The sequence below is a fragment of the Aptenodytes forsteri genome, unplaced genomic scaffold (assembly GCF_000699145.1).
Source record: "Aptenodytes forsteri isolate BGI_AS27 unplaced genomic scaffold, ASM69914v1 Scaffold15, whole genome shotgun sequence".
Classification (NCBI taxonomy): Eukaryota; Metazoa; Chordata; class Aves; order Sphenisciformes; family Spheniscidae; genus Aptenodytes; species Aptenodytes forsteri.
In genome coordinates this window covers 5,274,730-5,291,926 of record NW_008795129.1, presented here as the reverse complement: position 1 = coordinate 5,291,926, position 17,197 = coordinate 5,274,730, and the positions used below count along the sequence as shown (strand labels likewise).

Below are 17,197 nucleotides of genomic sequence, written 5' to 3'. Positions count from 1 at the left end.
TGAAAGAGTGGTTAAACATTGGAAGAGGCTGCCCAGGGAAGTGGTTGAGTCCCCATCCCTGGAGGTATTTAAAAGACGTGTAGATGAGGCGCTTAGGGACGTGGTTTAGTGGGCATGGTGGTGTTGGGTCGACAGTTGGACTCGATGATCTTAGAGGTCTTTTCCAACCTTAAAGATTCTATGGTTCTATTCTATGGTTCATTATTTGCTTTCCAGTCAAAATAAATGATTTCTATTTAATAACAACAGTTTAGCATTTATGTAACAATTTAGGACTTGTCATCTCATATGAGGTGAACTTGCTTGACTGTGTTGTAGACAGAATACTTTGTTGAATTAGCACTTTAAGTCAGACATTTCTGGCTCTCAGCCCCCCATGTTCATGTGATGTCTGCAACCAAGTGACTTGGTTCCTGAGGTTAGAGATGAGCGTCAAGTTTAACCAGCAGCTTAAGTAAATAGAAAGCTCTCAAAAACTCAGGCCTCACTCTGTAGGGATCCAGTCTGGCCTTGGTCACGTAGATACTTACAGGAGCAGTTCTCCATTTAGGGATACTGGCTGGACTGATCCTAGGTTGTTTGTTCTGACTTTGTGCAAATCACTCAATCTCTTTGTGTCACCATACCCCTTTCTGAACTGGTGCTAATAATGATCTTAGGACCCTCAGCTGATGCTAACTACTGACGATGTGTGAAGCACTAGTTTTTCTGACTATAGTTTTTATATGACATAGGTCTTAACGCAGTGCCATTGTAGGCTGCCGAGAGCAACTCTAGAATGGAGTTCAGTAAATGCAACAGCAGGGACTGGGCCCTTGAGATGCCTTTCAAGCTTGTGTGTAAAGGTACAGCCAGCAAATTTAATTCTGTAGGGTGACCAATCTCACATTCCACCACTGAAAAATTTATTGTGTGTAGGTATATAAAAGGGTGGAAAAGAATGGGGAAGGGTATTGAGGAAGCTGGAGATTATTTTTTCCAGAGATTTTTTTGTTTTGTTTTATTTTTAGGATGGAGAATCTTTATGTCAACCGTTTCATGCACATGTTCCAGTCCTCCTGGAGTGATTTTGCAGATTTTGAGAGGATCTTTGTCAGAATCAGCAACACAATCTCTGGTGGGTTTATCAGCATTTGCTCATGTTTGCATTGTAGAATGACTAATTAGTTATCTTGTACATATCTGGTTAGGATGGAAGTGGCTGACCTGCACTTCTCTCATGTTTTTTCATAAATAAACTATAATCTCAAACTGCTGGTCACACCAGCAGCCTGCAAGGCCAAAAAGCGAAGCTATGATCTCACACAAACTAAACTTACTGGGAATTGCTCAGTGACCTTCTCTGTCCTGAGCTATACTGGAGGTCAGGCCAGTTGGGCATCATAGTCCCTTTTGGCTTTTAGAAATGTATTTTCAGATATGTGCAAGTCCCGTAGGACATATTTTCATAAGTATTTTGCATCTAAACCTAGAGATAACTTAGTGGGAGTGCTTTTCAGAGCATATTAGCTGTTAAGGCTTTTTTGAAAGTTTGATCGTGTATGTCCCACTTCAGCCATCTAAATACATGGAAAATCTCCAAAGAGGCACGTTTGGAAATGTTCTCCGCTAAAGGCAAGTGAGAGGGTGACCCCTCTTGGCCTCTTACACAGACCAGATCAAACATCCCAGCCATGTGCTCAGTCCTGGTTGCACTGCTGCTAACAGTCCCGGCTTCTCAACTCTGTCCCAACATGGGGAGGGTACCACTGCCTCCGTTCTGCTGTCATAACCTCACCTGTAGCTCCCCTCACTCAGTCCTCATGGGCCATTTGTGTCAATGACATGGGGCAGCTCAAAATTTACCCCTGCTTTTCAGGGGCAAATTTTTCCTAACAGAGGTCATTTTGACAGAATTCGTTTCAGGCATGAAAGCCTGTGTTGTTAGGCCAACAGATCTGGGGATGGGTTGCAAAGAGCTGGGAATGACCTGGGAGCCGTAACTTCTTCACTTGGTCCTGCTGCAGCCAGGATGGGCCATCAGACCACAACCTGAGGAACCGTGGTTCGTATTGGACATTAGTGCAAGCTAGGCCTGAAAAGGCTTGTGGCATTTATCCAAAATGTCACCTCTTTTAAAAAATGTGTCAGAATCAGTTGTGCATACTGCATTAATTGTCCTGCTGTGCTTGCCATTTCATACTCGCATCTTCTTACTAGAAGACAAAAATCCCTCTTTAAGAATGTGAGTTTCACTCAGGGTCATTCAGTTTCTGCAGTATCTTTCATACTGTTAAAAACTCCATTGACGTAGTATTAACATATCAAAGACAAAATACTTCTTTTCTTTAACCCTTTTCAATATGGAAATCTTAGCAGTTACTTGAAAACCCAGTAAAAAGAATTACAGACAGACACGGGTTTTGAAGTTCATGGTGTCATTTCTGTAAAGCAGGGCTGGGAAGCCTTTGATTTGTGAGCCAGACCCAACCTTCTACTATTGCCCATGGTTACATTATTTTACTTTATTTTACTGTATTATTGGATATAATAGATACACAGATACTATAAATTGGTTAGCGTGTGGCTCCTCAAATGTGTGTGAATAGCCTGTCCAGACTCTGCAAAGGAAAATACTTTTCCCTCCTGCTCTGAAGTTTTCCTCCTCTTCAGGCTGCCTAATGACCAGTTAACAAAAATAAGAGTAATTTCTGTGGCCTCGGGTATAAAATAAAGCACACGAGGTGGCCAGAGCTATTAAAAACTAATTAGAGCAATTTGTTACATTTAATAAGATTGCTTCCTAAAGTACTTTTAATACAAGAATTAGATATGATCTGCAATTAATTTCATTGATAACATTTGCATACTCATGAGGAAAGTTCCAGTTCTCTGAGTTTTAAACGTTAAGCATCGGTCTCAGTTATGTTAATGCAACTCTGAATCTGCTTATTTGCAAGCCTAGGCAGAAACAGGGCTAATGGAGAAGGTGGTTCAAGGCATTTTTCAGTCATGCAGTTTCTGTCCAAGGTGATGAGTCATTTTTTGCTTCGTGTAGACTTCAGATACAGCTCCAGACTCATTATGCAATTGACAGAGATGATGTAAATGTCAACTTTAAGTAAACTTAACTTTTTACCGCTCTGTTAGGAAGCATTGTGAGTTTTGAGACTTTTTTTTTAATTATTCCTGCATTTCTTCAGGCCCATCTTCTTCATCCTTTCACCCTTTGTAGAAAAATAAATTGCTCTCAGAAAAAGTTCTGCCTTGTCTGAAAACAGGCAATAGTGGAAAACTTTACTTGCTTCATTTTTCCCCTGAAGACATTACTTGTGTACATGGCAAAACAAATTATTATCAATTTAATTCTTCTCAAAGTGAAAAGCAAATATTACATTGTCCATTTAACTTAAGTGATTTTTCTAAAAATTCTGTGGCACCTCTTGAATCATTTTCTTGCTACTTTCTTTAGTCAAAGTTGCAGTGCAGTGTAACAAAAGGTGGGGAGGAAAGGAGGAATCCTACAATGCAAGTAGGATATTGATGCAGTGCAGATATTGATGCTGCAGGCTTGTTTTTCCTTTAGAATACGTGATGCAGCACTGGAAGGAAGATTTTATGTTTGGCTACCAGTTCCTGAATGGATGCAATCCTGTGCTGATAAGGAGATGCACAGAGATACCCAAGAAGTTGCCCGTGACTATGGATATGGTAGAATGCAGTCTGGAGAGGAACCTGACCCTGGAGGAGGAAGTGAAGGTAGGGCTCTGAGTGAGGCTGGACTTCATCTGTTCCTTCTCGTATCCTCTAACATCCAAACCCTCTTCTAACTGCCTTCCACCACATCTCTCTTCAGGCTGTGTGTTGGTCATGACAAAGCTGGTTGCATCTGCAGACTAGCAACACTTCTGTTGACTGTTTTCTCCTGCTATCCTGGAGCTGCAGGCCATGCCTTTCTCCAGGTCCAGTTAAAGAGATGTCACCAGGAGGTGAAGGGTCCTTTTTCAGTGGTTTCGTCTGAAAGAGTAGGGATTGACCATCTGCCTCAGAGGGGCAAAGGGCCTCTCCCTTTCTTGGTAGGGTCTTACCCTCTTGTCACCCGCAGAGTTGAACTAACGTGCTGAAGAAGGGTTGGCAAGGGTGCCTTGCTTTTGTTTGTACGATGATCACAGTGGTCTCTTCAGCTGGCAGCGTGAAACTTGTTTGCATCTTAGTGTCACTGCATGAATGCCAAGTACTTAGTTGCTCTTTGCTGAAAGGCTCACTATCAGGCTCAGCAGACACAAGTCAGGTAGTTTGTGTAAAGGTGCTTGCCTTCTCAATGGCATCGTCCCTGAGCCACCGTGAGCAAGGGCACGCTGGTGGCCGCTCGTAACCACAAGGCACAAGCTAGCCTCTGGCCAAGACTTGCTGACCTTTGTTCTGAGCCTTGCTGCTTGCACTCTGTTAAAACACATCATGCTTTTTTTTTTTCCCCGCCCCCCCAGCAAGGAAACATTTTCATTGTGGACTATGAGATGCTGGACGGTGTGGATGCCAACAAAACAGACCCGTGCACAATACAGCACTTGGCTGCACCCATCTGTCTGCTGTATAAGAATCTGGAGAATAAAATTGTACCCATTGCAATCCAGGTGGGCTTACTGTCAGGGTCTTTAAAGGGACACATTGCTTGTTGTCTCATCTTAAATATGAACGGCTCGGGGTTTCATATTCTTTTTGTATCTTTCAGCTTGGTCAAAATCCTGGGCCAGACAATCCCATATTCCTTCCTTCAGATGCCGTGTATGACTGGCTGCTAGCTAAAATTTGGGTTCGCTCATCTGATTTCCACATCCACCAGACAGTGACCCATCTCTTACGGACGCACTTAGTCTCGGAGGTGTTCAGCATAGCTATGTTCCGGCAGCTGCCTGCTGTGCATCCCCTCTTCAAGGTTGGTTCTTACATGAAGGGATGTATGCGGTTCAGGGAGGTTATCACATTAGCTTGATAAACCAAAAGGAAGTCCTGGTGATAGCTCAGCTGAGATAGTTTTGCTGGCTGCGCTGCAAAGCAACGTACAGCTAGCCACCAGGACTTCCAGGACTTCAAACTTCACACCTGGTTGCTGTTGAATTCAGTCAGAGAATTTTCCTTCTTTCATTGTTTGTTCCATTTCACAGCTCTTGGTGCCACACATGCGGTTCACAATAGCCATCAATACCAAAGCCCGAGAACAGCTTATCTGTGAATGTGGCCTTTTTGACAAGGTAAGTAATCCCCTTTGCAAATCTTCATTATTCTTCATGGTTCCATATGTGTTTTTATCCTTTAACCATCACATATTGCCTTGTTTCCTGACCTTTCTACTAAAGGGCAAACATAACTAATATCACCTGAGAAACTGGCACACAGAACTGATGCCTTAACTCATTTCTTGTTGCCCTAAAGTCGGTACCTTTTGCCTCTAGTCAGTTCAGAACTGGCCAATGTCAGTAATGAGTCAGTATCTCACTTACTCATAGCTCATGTGGCTTTGAGATAGGAGTATAGGAGTGCAAGGTAACATAATACGCACATACATCCCTGAACACGTACGCACGCAGCTAAGTCCCCAATTTGTTTAAGTACTCAGTTATTCAACTTGGGGAAGGGTGGTAAGCAAAAGAATTTGTGATTGCAAAAGGAAATTTGTGTCACAGAGTAAGATGTGTAGATAAGATAGATTTCTAACCCCTCAAATAGTGGGTATAGATTCCAGCCTGTCTTCTTGAATTGCCATAAATAGCAGATCTGCTAGGATTAAAACTCAGCTTCATCTGAGTCAGTGAAACATAGCTGTTTATCATGGACTGTGGTGCAGCTCTTGGGTCAAATCTGAACATCTAAATCTGACTGCATTGGTATTTAACGTGTACCCAGCTCTTCCTCCCTTGGCTCCACCAGAAACGACATGTTGCATCTAGAAACCGCAACAGGTTGGCATGCAGCAGTCTCTGTGACAACATGCTAGCACCAACTGGGAAGTTTGGAGAGGTTTCAGAAGTCCTTTTAAAGAGGGAGCCTGTGTTTCAGGACAACTCTGTCCCCCTTACACCTCTGGCACCAGGCCAAAAATAGCTTCCATGCTCCAGAGTTTTTCACCCAAGGAGAAAAGAGAGGTTAAATCCAGACGTCTTCCTTGTCTTCTGTACCCCACTGCTGACTGTGGAGACCTGGCAGGTGCTCCCATCCCTTTGAACAGAAGCATAATGTCTGTACCCTGTGCACATGGGATGAGTGTGTGGCTAAGATCTGCCAGCAGGGATCCTGGAGCTCCAGATTTTGTTGGTTCCAATGTAGATGAACAACGAACCAGAGGACAGTAAGTGTAAGCTGAATACTGCTACAACGCTAGCATCATATGCTAGAAAAGCAAAATTTGGGAGCTTTTGCACAGTGATTATCTAAAGAGTTTTGCCATGCTGTTTATTGTGGACATGCTGTGTTTTCCAAATGTAACATATACTGAAACCCTGGCCCATCTTCATCAGTAGCCACCCAGCAGGATTGATCTCCTGGCTTAAATTCCAGGGTGACTAACAGTAGCCTGCATCCCTAAACACACTGTCCTAAACCACTCTGTAGCAGCAGTGGGTGGTTTAGCAAAAGCCCTGTTCTAGTACACTGCCGGCTGCCTTCCTTCACACACATGCCAGTTCTGGAGCATAGGGCTGGCAGAAAGTGCTTTGGGTTCGATACTTTGACGTTGCTGTACTTTTTTACTGTATTCCCTTATAAGCAGGTGCTGTACCTATGGAGAAAATGTGAATATTAACAGTGATTCATGGGAGAGGTGTGAAATCTCTGAAGTCAAAATGCACAGCTGCAGTAGACCTTTGCAGTTCAGTAGTTGTTTGTGTAGAGGTGTGGTTTTCTTCTTGAAAAACAGATTCACCAGCATTTTGAATACCATCTCCTGCAAATTTGGAAAGTCAGTCTTGGCACAAAGTGAACATAATCTCCTACTGTTCCGTCTTGCCATTCTTCCTGCAGGCAAATGCTACAGGCGGAGGAGGACATGTACAAATGGTGCAGAAAGCAATGAAGGATCTGACTTATAGCTCCCTCTGCTTCCCTGAGGAGATCAAAGCTAAAGGGATGGACAGCAAAGAGGATATCCCCTACTACTATTACCGGGATGACGGCATTAAAGTCTGGGAGGCTATAAAGAGGTAAGAAACTGTAGTTCTAGAAATGGCTAATAAAGTCACTGTCACAAAGACACGACTTCATTTTCTCTCTGCTTACTTTACTCTTCATCACAGCCTTGTGAACAGCACCTGGACTATTTATTCACGTGGAGACTTTTCCATCCAGCATATCTCATCTGAGGAAAAACATGTAGTTAAGCAAGCACTCATCCTTGAAAGGCTGTTAATTCCTGCTCTTTTCAGCCCTGTTTTCTTGCATTCTGTGTTTCAGAGGCCCCTTTATAAGTATATACTCTTCTATAGGATTTCACAGTTTAGTGTGTTGGAATTTAGCCCTGTGAAGGGAATGTAATTAGCTTTTTTTTTTAGCTATGCACAAACCAAGAGAGAACCCAGCTCTCCGAGATAGCCACGTGAGCTCGTCAAGGTTCTTGTGGAGTGGAAATGTAAGCTTGGCTTGCATGACAGAGTTGTGTTAAAAAACCAAATAGGTTAGGCATTAATTGATTTGAGCAAAACCTTTTTAAAAATGGCTTAAAATTGCAAGGCCCAAGTTTTGTCAGTAAGGGCAGCAATTCTGAGTCAGGAGAGGTACTGCGAGGCTGCTCTACCATACAAACATGGCTTCTTTTCAGATATGAAACACTGCCTCACAATGGAATGATTCATGTGGGGTTTATTCTACAGTGGCATTTTGTTTAAGGAACAACGTATTTTTTGCATGGCATAAGTTGCTTGCTAAATATGCAGCTGTGTCTGGTCACATGGCTTTTGAAAAGCTTGTATGTTCATTAAAAATCAGACCTTTTGTGTACACAAAGTAGGGGGTTTATAATGCAAGCATAATGTTTAAAGTGTTGGGTACATCTTTGTCTCCTGTGTTTTCTCTGTGTTTTGGCAAGGGGTTATCTTGCAGTATTTCCTGCAATTGTTAGTGCCCATCTGATTGAAAAGGAAGTTATAACTTTTCTGTGGTTGTTATTTTGATGTAGTCCGGTTTTTGTCCCTCTTCTCTTTCCTGTGTTTTATTTGCTGATTGAGGTATGCCTTTTCAAATACCAGATAGCACTTAGTCAACTCAGTGTAGTTTGACTGTTCATGGGTGTTAACCTAGCTGGAGGAAGATGTTACACTGCCTCAGACTTGGCTGCAAGATTTTTCATAAGTGAATAATTTGGTTTATAAATGGTGTGGGCAGTACCCTTCTGAGTGCATGATATCCAGACCCACGAACCCACGGTCATGCATGTATCTAGTCACCATGGATCTCCTACACTCTGCAGGGGTGTCAGTCTCCACTCTTTTGATGAAATAACTTCTATCCCCAGCATCGCTTTGCATGTGGTAGATGGCCTAGACTTAAGAAAGCTGATAAGGGTGTCCCTATAGAAACACTGAGGGTCACACGGCAAATTTTTAAACCCCTTCTCTAATAGTCAGCTTTTTATTTCCAATCTAACTGCAGGTAGATATTCCAACCCAAAATATTCCAACCCAAAAGGCCTCATCCACACTTCATATACTAAGCTATATTTGCATGGAAGGCCGTCTAAAATACTGCCGTTGTGTAAGAGAGGGATTACTTTCTGTGTGCGTTTGGCACAGGTGCCAGGTGATGGAGGCAGAGCTCATGCAGAACATCTTTATTGCTGCATGTTGCAGGATTTTTCTTTTCCTTTGGCTTCCTCTGGAAGCCAAAATTACTTAAACTCTTGGTGTTTATGCAGTTGTTTGTCTACCTTAATAACAACTCTTGATTTGGTTGGCAATAGAAACCACATTGACAGATTTGTAAAGGTCTCCAAATTGCAATAAATTTATAGCTTATTAGGGGATAAATCTGTATTAGATAACAATTCTTAATCCCATCAGTCAGCTTCTGCAGTCAAATGTTTCACCCTATACATTGTTGTCAAAATATTTAGCAAGAGAGATTTAATGTCAAAATGTTCGGCAGAGCTAACAGAGTATCTCAGCATAGCTCAGTTAACCAGTCATTCGGTCATGAGATGCAAATCTGCAGGAAATCAGGCTTTCCTATTTTCACTGCTTTCAAAACTATTTCTGTTATCTTAGTGCTTTACGAGCCTTTCTTTCGGAGGTGAATTAGCCTGGGAAGCCTGTATAGAAGGAGGGATTTTGAGAAGAGGAACTGAACAGGGAGGAGATGTCTGCTGTATGCAGTACGTGTAGGAAAAAGGTCTAGACCTCTTCTCCCCAAGAGAAGTTTCCTGGGCCACCCCTGCTTTGGAGTGTGCCACTTGGGTTTTGTGAAAAGGATGTGTGGTAGGAGGGGATCAACTATTTGGATGGTATTCAGGAGCCGCTTTGGAGTGTCCCACATACAGGGGATGGTGCTGGTATCACAGTTTGGGAACCCCTGTTCCCAGTGTGGGAGCCATGTGGATATGCCAGAGGGAGTCTGTATTAAGTGAAGAAAAGGATGTAGATGTGAGGACAGAGGTCTGGGCAGGAGCAAAGCCTCAAATAAGAGAATAAAGTGCACAGGACTGTTCAGGGGATGCAGTGTGGTCCAGCATCTTTTTGTTGGGGGAGGAAGTGATGCTGCAGTCAGAAATGAATCAAAGTTGCCTCTGTGCCTTCTCACTGCTTGTGGGAAGGAGGTGGGAGGGTGTTGAGACCTGCTCTTGCCCTTCTCTCTTTCCTCGTGCAGCATCTGCCTCCTCTGCAAGGTCAATAGAAGGTCTTCAGGGAATGGGAGGCTTGCTTTCTCCTTTTCGTTTTGTCTTGTTCATTTGTTCCTGTGTCTGCAGTTTTGCAGAGGATGTGATTCACATCTACTATGAGAGCGACGAGGTGGTGTGTGAGGATGTGGAGCTCCAGGCCTTCATCAAAGACATTTACGTCTATGGGATGAGGGGCACGAAGGCCTCAGGTAAGGTATGATGGCCCAGCCAGGTCTGCAGCTTGTCAAGTCCCTGCTGACAGCAGTGCTGCATGCACAGCATGCCTTGAGCTGTTGGGGACGCTCTCCTTTCTTGGCCTAAAGACGCTCAGTTTTATGGGTGAGACCCTGGATCAGGCCCTCCCTCCCTCAGGAGACAGCTCCTTCCTTTGCCACAGATTCTCACTATGAGCTTGGGCAACGTGTGTAATCTCTCTGTACACTGGGGATTGGTCCTTTGATCTTGTCTGCTCATGCTTTAAGCATGAGGGGAGGGGCTGTCTGTATGTGCTGTTGGAACCACCAGGCAGACTGATAGAAATGACAGGGAGCAGCGAGACCCCCTTGAATCCTCTCCTCCAAACCTTGCACCGAATAAGAACAAATAAGAACCTCCCCAGGGGTATCTTGCTGCACTTTGCATTTGTTCAGCATCGGTGTCATCGTTGAGCTGTTCTTCTCTCTTCAAGAGAAGATACTCATACTTCTTTCCAAGGAATATTTTCCTTTGCTCTGTCTCCTTTCACTGCCTCTCATTTCTTGCAAACCATTACTTGGCTGTGGGAGCTCTCACCCATAACACAGCTCTATTCTCCCACCTGAGGTAACACTCTCCTGCCTTTTCCTAAACATGTTTTTTTCTTCCACTCACATTTTGTCCAAGCAGGTTTTCAGGAATTTATACAGGTGGGTGGGGATTCTTCATACTGTCCTGACTGATTTACATCTGGAAACACCTGTCAGCCAGTGACCTGGGGCAGATGGCTTTGGCATTGCATGCACACATGGTTGTGTGGAGACCTTCAGGCAAAACTGTGATGTTTCCACTCGTTACCAGTATGCGCTGGTGTATAACAGCCTCCTGGGCTCTACCTGCCTGGACAAGCAAAGGATTGGGGGACACCTAGTTGCTATCAGTTTTGTTTGTCTAGTTGTCTCTTAGGAAAAGCTTAGAAATGGCCTCCTAGTAGGAACTTCATGTTTGACCTAAGCAACTTGATACGGGACAAGTACTGAGCCTTTCCAGAGCTACAGCTGGGGTGGGACGCTACAAGCACCACTGGTGGCAGGACTGCCACTACAGGTGGGAAACCTGCCAGACCTGCAGCGTCCCTGTCTGCACTGCTGCCACTCCAAGGGCTGGGGCAGAGAGCAGGGGGACTTGGCTGGGTCTGTAAAGAATAGAAGGAGGATAAATGGGGGAGGCTGTTGCACCCGGGGCTCCCCCTCCAGTCGCCCTTCCTGCCCTGGGAGGGCTGCTCTGACTGGGAGCATGCCAAGCCCCTTTAAAGATGAGCACAGTGTGCTTAGGATAGCAGGACACAGGAGGGGATGGTGCATCCTCTCCTTTTTGGGCTTGGTGGCTGGCCAGAGCTACCATGTGCCTCTTCCCCCTCTCAGGCTGAGTTCACATCTGCATCAGGTTGGTGGTGGAGATGGAAGCAGCTGGCACAGGCAGCCTGAGCCTGGGCAGCTCGCCCCAGGGTGCTGACAGGTCTTTAGGTATCCTGGGACCTGTGGTCACACTGGGCTGGGACAGGGAGTACAGCACAGGACTGTGATGTAGTTGGGATAGGAGAGATACAGGCTTGGGCATGCTTTGGTAGCAAAATATTTCCCTAGTTCCTGACTATTCCCTTCTTTCTTTCTATTGCGCCGTTTGGTTATTCCCTTTCAAAGACAGCTTCGTGCAACTATTTCTGTTCCTCGTTCTGTTGTTTCTCTTTCAGAAGTTCTCGTTTCCTCACTTCCCGTTTCAGCAAATAAGCTCTCCCTGCACTCTTTCTCACAGTACACTTGATCGCTGAGCCTCAGACCTTTATAAATACAAGCACATGGTCATTTGCTCCTTGGCATGAACCTTCCCTGCTTGCACTGCAGACTGAAGAAAAAGGGAGCATCTGAGGCCCCTGCCCTGTGGACTCGCTGGGTTCCTTGCTGCAGGGTAGGTAGGGTGAGAGGACAGGGATACAGTATTTTTTAAAGATGTAATTATACTTTGCCTTTCCCTTAAGAAACGCCACATACTTTGCAAACAGTGGTGATGCCTCACAAGCCTGTATGAGGTAAGGCAGGATCACTCTGTTTTTACGGCTGGACAGTCAAGATACAGAGAGCTTGAGTAACTCCTGTTAGACCACACAGCAAGATTCAGAAAGAGAGTGCCCTGCTCTTCAGTGACTGCTGCACAGCCCTCTAACTCATGCCTTTTGAGTAGCTGATTACTACTGGGTAACTGGGTTACTTCATAGCTGGGTTACTTAAGCTTTTCTTCTCCCTCGTTTAGGGTTTCCTAAGATGATCAGGACACGAGAGAAGCTAGCAGAATATCTCACAGTGATAATATTCACCACATCGGCCCAGCATGCAGCAGTGAATTTTGGTCAGGTAGGAATTTCTGGGAAGACTCTTCTACTTTCTGGGCTGGGAGATGCATCTGCTAGGGCAAGGTCTAAGAAATGTATTTTAGTAGATGTACAGACATTACATTACTCTTTCTGGTCAAAATAACTGCAGGGCCATCTGCAAATCCCCATGAAGCCTGTGGAAATTGAATTGTTTTGGAAGCCGAGAAAGGTATTTTGAGTCCTAAATAGGTACCAAAGCTGAAATTTAGGGGTTCTAGCTTGTATATTTTAGTTTTAATAATTTCATTATGGGGAACAATTTTTTTAAGCATTTAAATGGGTTGCTAAGACCCCTTTCGGAAATGCTGAAGGGTTCAGGTGCACAGTCTAGCTACCATGCCTTCCAGACACCACCTGAACTGCCAGGATATGTGCTGGTAGTCTGTGGCACATTCTGCAATGAAATGCAGTGAGTTATGCTAAGTGGCTTTGCTTTGCATTTGCTGTGCTACCGGGGGTTGCTGTTGTAAGCTGCGCTCATTTGGCAGTGTGCCTGTGCCGATGCAGCATACGTCCCATTTTCAGATGTGGCTTAGGGAACACGTGCAGCGCAGTTCAGTGCTGTGACTGCGCTCATCTGTCTGAGTTGGTGCAGATGGCTATTTCCAATAGCTCAGTCCCAGCAGTGCAGCGATCTAGCTGGCCTAATGGAGCATTTACCAAGGGTCCTGAGTTAACTAGTTGAAAGCTGCCTTGCACGTCTCCAGGACCTCCACTTCTACTTTCTGCAGCAGCACAGACAAGCCTCTACAAAGTAAAGTCTCATTGAAGTCAGTGGGACAGGAGTCCAGATCCTTCGTGATATCTAGGTACTTAACTCCCACTGACATACATAGAAATTTGAAGCAGTACATCTGTGAGGATCTAGGCTTTGGTCATGTATGGTCAAGTTTTCAAAAGCAGCAATGTGCTTAATATTCCCAAAGCATGGAAAGGGCATTGCTGCTCATTTCTTGAGTTTGCGAGCCAACTGGCAACTTGGAGCTTCCTCTATGATGTTTAATGTGTCACATACTGATAGCCTGTGTTACCCCTGCCTGCCTTTACTGACACATATCTACCCTGAAACTATAGTAACAGCCTGCCTTTCAAATGCTGTTTCTTCCAACATCAAGGCATTTTGGAAACCAGACTTCATAGCCAGAAGCAAATCTCTTTGTCAGGCTGTATTGCACAGAGCTTCTTCACCGGGTGGGTGATCGGTCACTGGAACAGGCTCCCCAGGGAAGTAGTCATGGTGCCAAGCCTGTCAAAATTCAAGGAGCGTCTGGACAATGCTCTTAGTCATATGGTTTAGTTTTAGGTAGTCCTGCGAGGAGCAGGGAGTTGGACTCGATGTTCCTTATGGGTCCCTTCTAACTTGAGATATTCTGTGATTCTGTGAGCTTTTTTTTTGGCACATGTTCTGGCTTCAGGCATGAATGATCTCACAGATAAGCAGGGAGACCATCTTTCCTATGGTAATTATTCCCAAGTACATCCCACATCCCTGTCCGTGTTGACCTTCCTGTCCACCCCTGCAGCTCAGGAGGCCTGGAGCAGGTCTAGAGCCAGGTGTCAAATGAACCCACACTATTCCTGTGCCACATCCATGCCCAGAGACCTCTGCGACTATTCATTTCTAACTGGTCATTACAAGTGATTGAGACATCTCCCAACCTCCCCCTCAGGAAATCCTGTCTAAGTACCACTAAGAAACCATCTCTTAATATTGCCCAGGCTATCAGGGTTTAGCAGAGAGCCTTCAGAGAATGAGAGGGGGAATTTGGCATGCAGAAGATATTCAGCCCATCAGCAAAAGGGTCTTCAGCCATGGGAAAAAATGGCAGAGAGAGCGGGTAGAGGGTAGGAGGATATGGCTATGCACTGGAAAGAACAGATTGAGCACAGTGTAAGCGTGGCACACAGCTGAAATGGGACTTTCCCTCAGGCATGGCAGGGGATATGTATGAAGGTAATGAAAAAGTGCTTGGAAAAGAGTGCAGCATCTCAGGTGGTGGCAAAACTCGGGGTCATATCTGAGGCAAAATGAGACATCAACATCCCACAACATTGAAGCAGGCCAGAAGTGATTCTGGGTTCCCAGTCTGGCACTCACCATGGCCACACCCACGTGCCATATTCCATGGTGCACCAGCGTCCCTTGCCTCTCTTACTGCCTGACCACAGTACTGTGGGCATGTTCTTAGAGCAAATTTTGCAGAAAAGCGCAACTGGAGAAGAGGATATTTTATCAATTACAGGTTTTTTATCAGAGGTCGCCTCAGATTATCAGAAGAGGTCTTTGTTTAATAAAATAGATAAGTCCTTAGCCTGGCTGGTGAATCTGGGCTGTATGGCACATGCCTGTGGTTGGCAGAATAACTACTCCCATTAAGGCAACCCAACTCTCTCCCTTGTGAGATCCTGAGAAAGACGGTAGGGGCTTCCTTGTCTCCTTCAGTCCTTCTCTAGAGCATGCCTCTGTTCTTTAGTCCTTCTCTTTCTGAGAGGCTCATATTATAGAAGCAAAGTCTCTGGTGTCAAGACTCCTGATTTTCTTTGCAGTGTTCCTAAATACCAGCCACGGTAGCTTTTCACTGTGCTGTCTTGCTTTGTTGTGCAGTATGACTGGTGTTCCTGGATTCCCAATGCCCCACCAACAATGCGCCGCCCTCCTCCGACAGAGAAGGGGACAGTCACCATCGAGCAAATTGTGGAGAGTCTGCCAGACAGGGGACGTTCTTGTTGGCATCTTGGAGCTGTCTGGGCCTTGAGCCAATTCCAGGACAATGAAGTAAGTTAACCGCTCTTCTCTACGTGGTGGAGATGTAGGTGGGATCATGAGGGCCATGGCAAGACCACATGGACTCATGAGATTGTAGTGCTGCTCTGTGCTTGACTGGACCATGTTTGCCTTTCTGTGGAGATGTATCCGTGGTGTGGGTTTGCCCTTGTTCCACCAGATGCAAACCAGCTCTGAGCGAGAAGTCGTATTTTTACTCTGAGGCTGTGTTTCAGCCAAGATGAAGGTTTCTAAGCTCAAGTATGGCATCACTGACTAAGGATGCTGGTGTGGGAGGAAGGGGGCTGCAGAGGCACAAGGGTTTTCTCCGCTCCTTGTCCCAGCAGTGCTGGTGGAGAAGCTACAGCATCGCTGTGTCCCCATGTCCTGTCCCTTTGGAAAATCTGCCCCAGTGCCACATGCACTACAGTTGTGGCTTGTGCCTGGCTGGTGTGGAGTGCAAACAAAACGAGCCTACAGAACGCTTTGCAAGTATGGTCTATAGCCATTTCCCTCATGTAAAATGAGGTTGTAGGTACTTGGTTGTCTCACCCAAGGGCTGTGTCTGGAGGATGTGGTTTGAAATCCTTAAATGGAAGATGATGGACAGAGGGTACTTCTGAAGTTTCTCTTTAAGAAGTAAGCATGTTTCAGCTGAGAAGCCAGTAGTATGGGTAGTATCATGGGAAATAGTTACCTAAAGCAGGTAATATGCCAGTATGCATATTGGCAATGCGGTATTCAGGGCACCCTTAGAGTCCAAGCTGACTAAAGCAGCTGTCAGGTTGAACTTTGAAGGACAGTTTTAAGTCAACAGAAACTTCCACTGTCACTGAAAGAAGCAGTCGTCTTCCTTTTTCATCCCTGGCTGTGCATTCCCTTCCCATGCTGTCCTTTTCTTCAGCAGCACAAACGTTTGAGTGGCTCTACAGAGATCTGGCTTGGGAAGCTGATCTGGCTGACCACTAGCCTGAAAAAAAGTGCTTATTTTTCAGTGGATGAGCTCCCTGCAGGTGGAGGAGGTGCCCCATAGACACCAGAACCAGCACTACAGAAAGATGTAGGGATGAAAAGAAGCACCTAGCGGTGGAGGGAGGATGGGACAGCATCTTTCATTGGCAGTGCCGATGTAGGCTAGCTTAAATATTGATAGTACTATTTTAATAGTAGCATTTGTGAGGCTCTGGGTCTTGTTCTACTGGATGACATAATGTTGAAACAGAATAGCCTTTGCTTTCTCAAAGCATGATTTTTTGGTGTTTTTCAATTAGCTGTTTCTGGGCATGTACCCAGACGAACACTTCGTGGAGAAGCCGGTGAAAGAGGCTATGGCAAAATTCCGCAAGAACCTGGATGAGATCGTCAACGCCATCACCGAGCGCAACAAGAACAAAAAGCTTCCTTACTACTACCTTTCCCCAGATCGCATTCCCAACAGTGTTGCTGTTTGAGCAGATACCCCAGAGAGTTTGGAGGCATGTAAAGCTAATGATGCTTTTACATACGCTTCTTTTCAATGAATTTTCAAGAAATGGATAAAATAAGAAGCCCGCCCTCTCTATCAGAGCTGACCCATAGTCTATTTGGACTTTCAAAACAAATTTGATTATGATTGATCTTGCAGACGAAGTCTAGTTGACAACCCTCTAGGTCAACTTTGTTACAAGTTTATTTTTCCAAGATTTTTTAATTAATCTTAGAATCAATATCCATGTTTCTGTTAGCTTTCCCTCTCCTGGTCAAAACAATATAATCACAGATTCACTTACTTTGTTCAATGAAAATGGTATCACGAGCAATAAGCAAGTCACATCTTTAAAATCCTTCCTATTTTTAATAGGTGACACTGGTGACATATAAAAATATAATCTTTAAAGTTTATGCACTGTTTTTAATCTGATTAAAACAAATGTTAAATATTTTCAGTACAGCTGTGAATGTCCTAATCAGGATGAAGGTGGAAGCA

At 44.8% G+C, this 17,197-nt stretch overlaps 1 protein-coding gene across 1 annotated transcript in view; it reads left to right on the top strand.

Moving 5' to 3' along the window:
• ALOX5 (arachidonate 5-lipoxygenase) overlaps window positions 1-16,723 on the top strand; it is a 27,316-nt gene extending 10,593 nt beyond the window's left edge. Inside the window, exons 5-14 of the mRNA XM_009277993.2 lie at window positions 1,011-1,117; window positions 3,566-3,738; window positions 4,467-4,613; window positions 4,712-4,915; window positions 5,145-5,231; window positions 6,997-7,175; window positions 9,929-10,050; window positions 12,347-12,447; window positions 15,073-15,243; window positions 16,503-16,723. Of these exons, the coding sequence (XP_009276268.1) occupies window positions 1,011-1,117; window positions 3,566-3,738; window positions 4,467-4,613; window positions 4,712-4,915; window positions 5,145-5,231; window positions 6,997-7,175; window positions 9,929-10,050; window positions 12,347-12,447; window positions 15,073-15,243; window positions 16,503-16,682 (1,471 nt within the window). The 3' untranslated portion in view covers window positions 16,683-16,723. The remainder of the gene's footprint in view (window positions 1-1,010; window positions 1,118-3,565; window positions 3,739-4,466; window positions 4,614-4,711; window positions 4,916-5,144; window positions 5,232-6,996; window positions 7,176-9,928; window positions 10,051-12,346; window positions 12,448-15,072; window positions 15,244-16,502) is intronic.
• The last annotated feature ends 474 nt before the right edge of the window (window positions 16,724-17,197 follow it).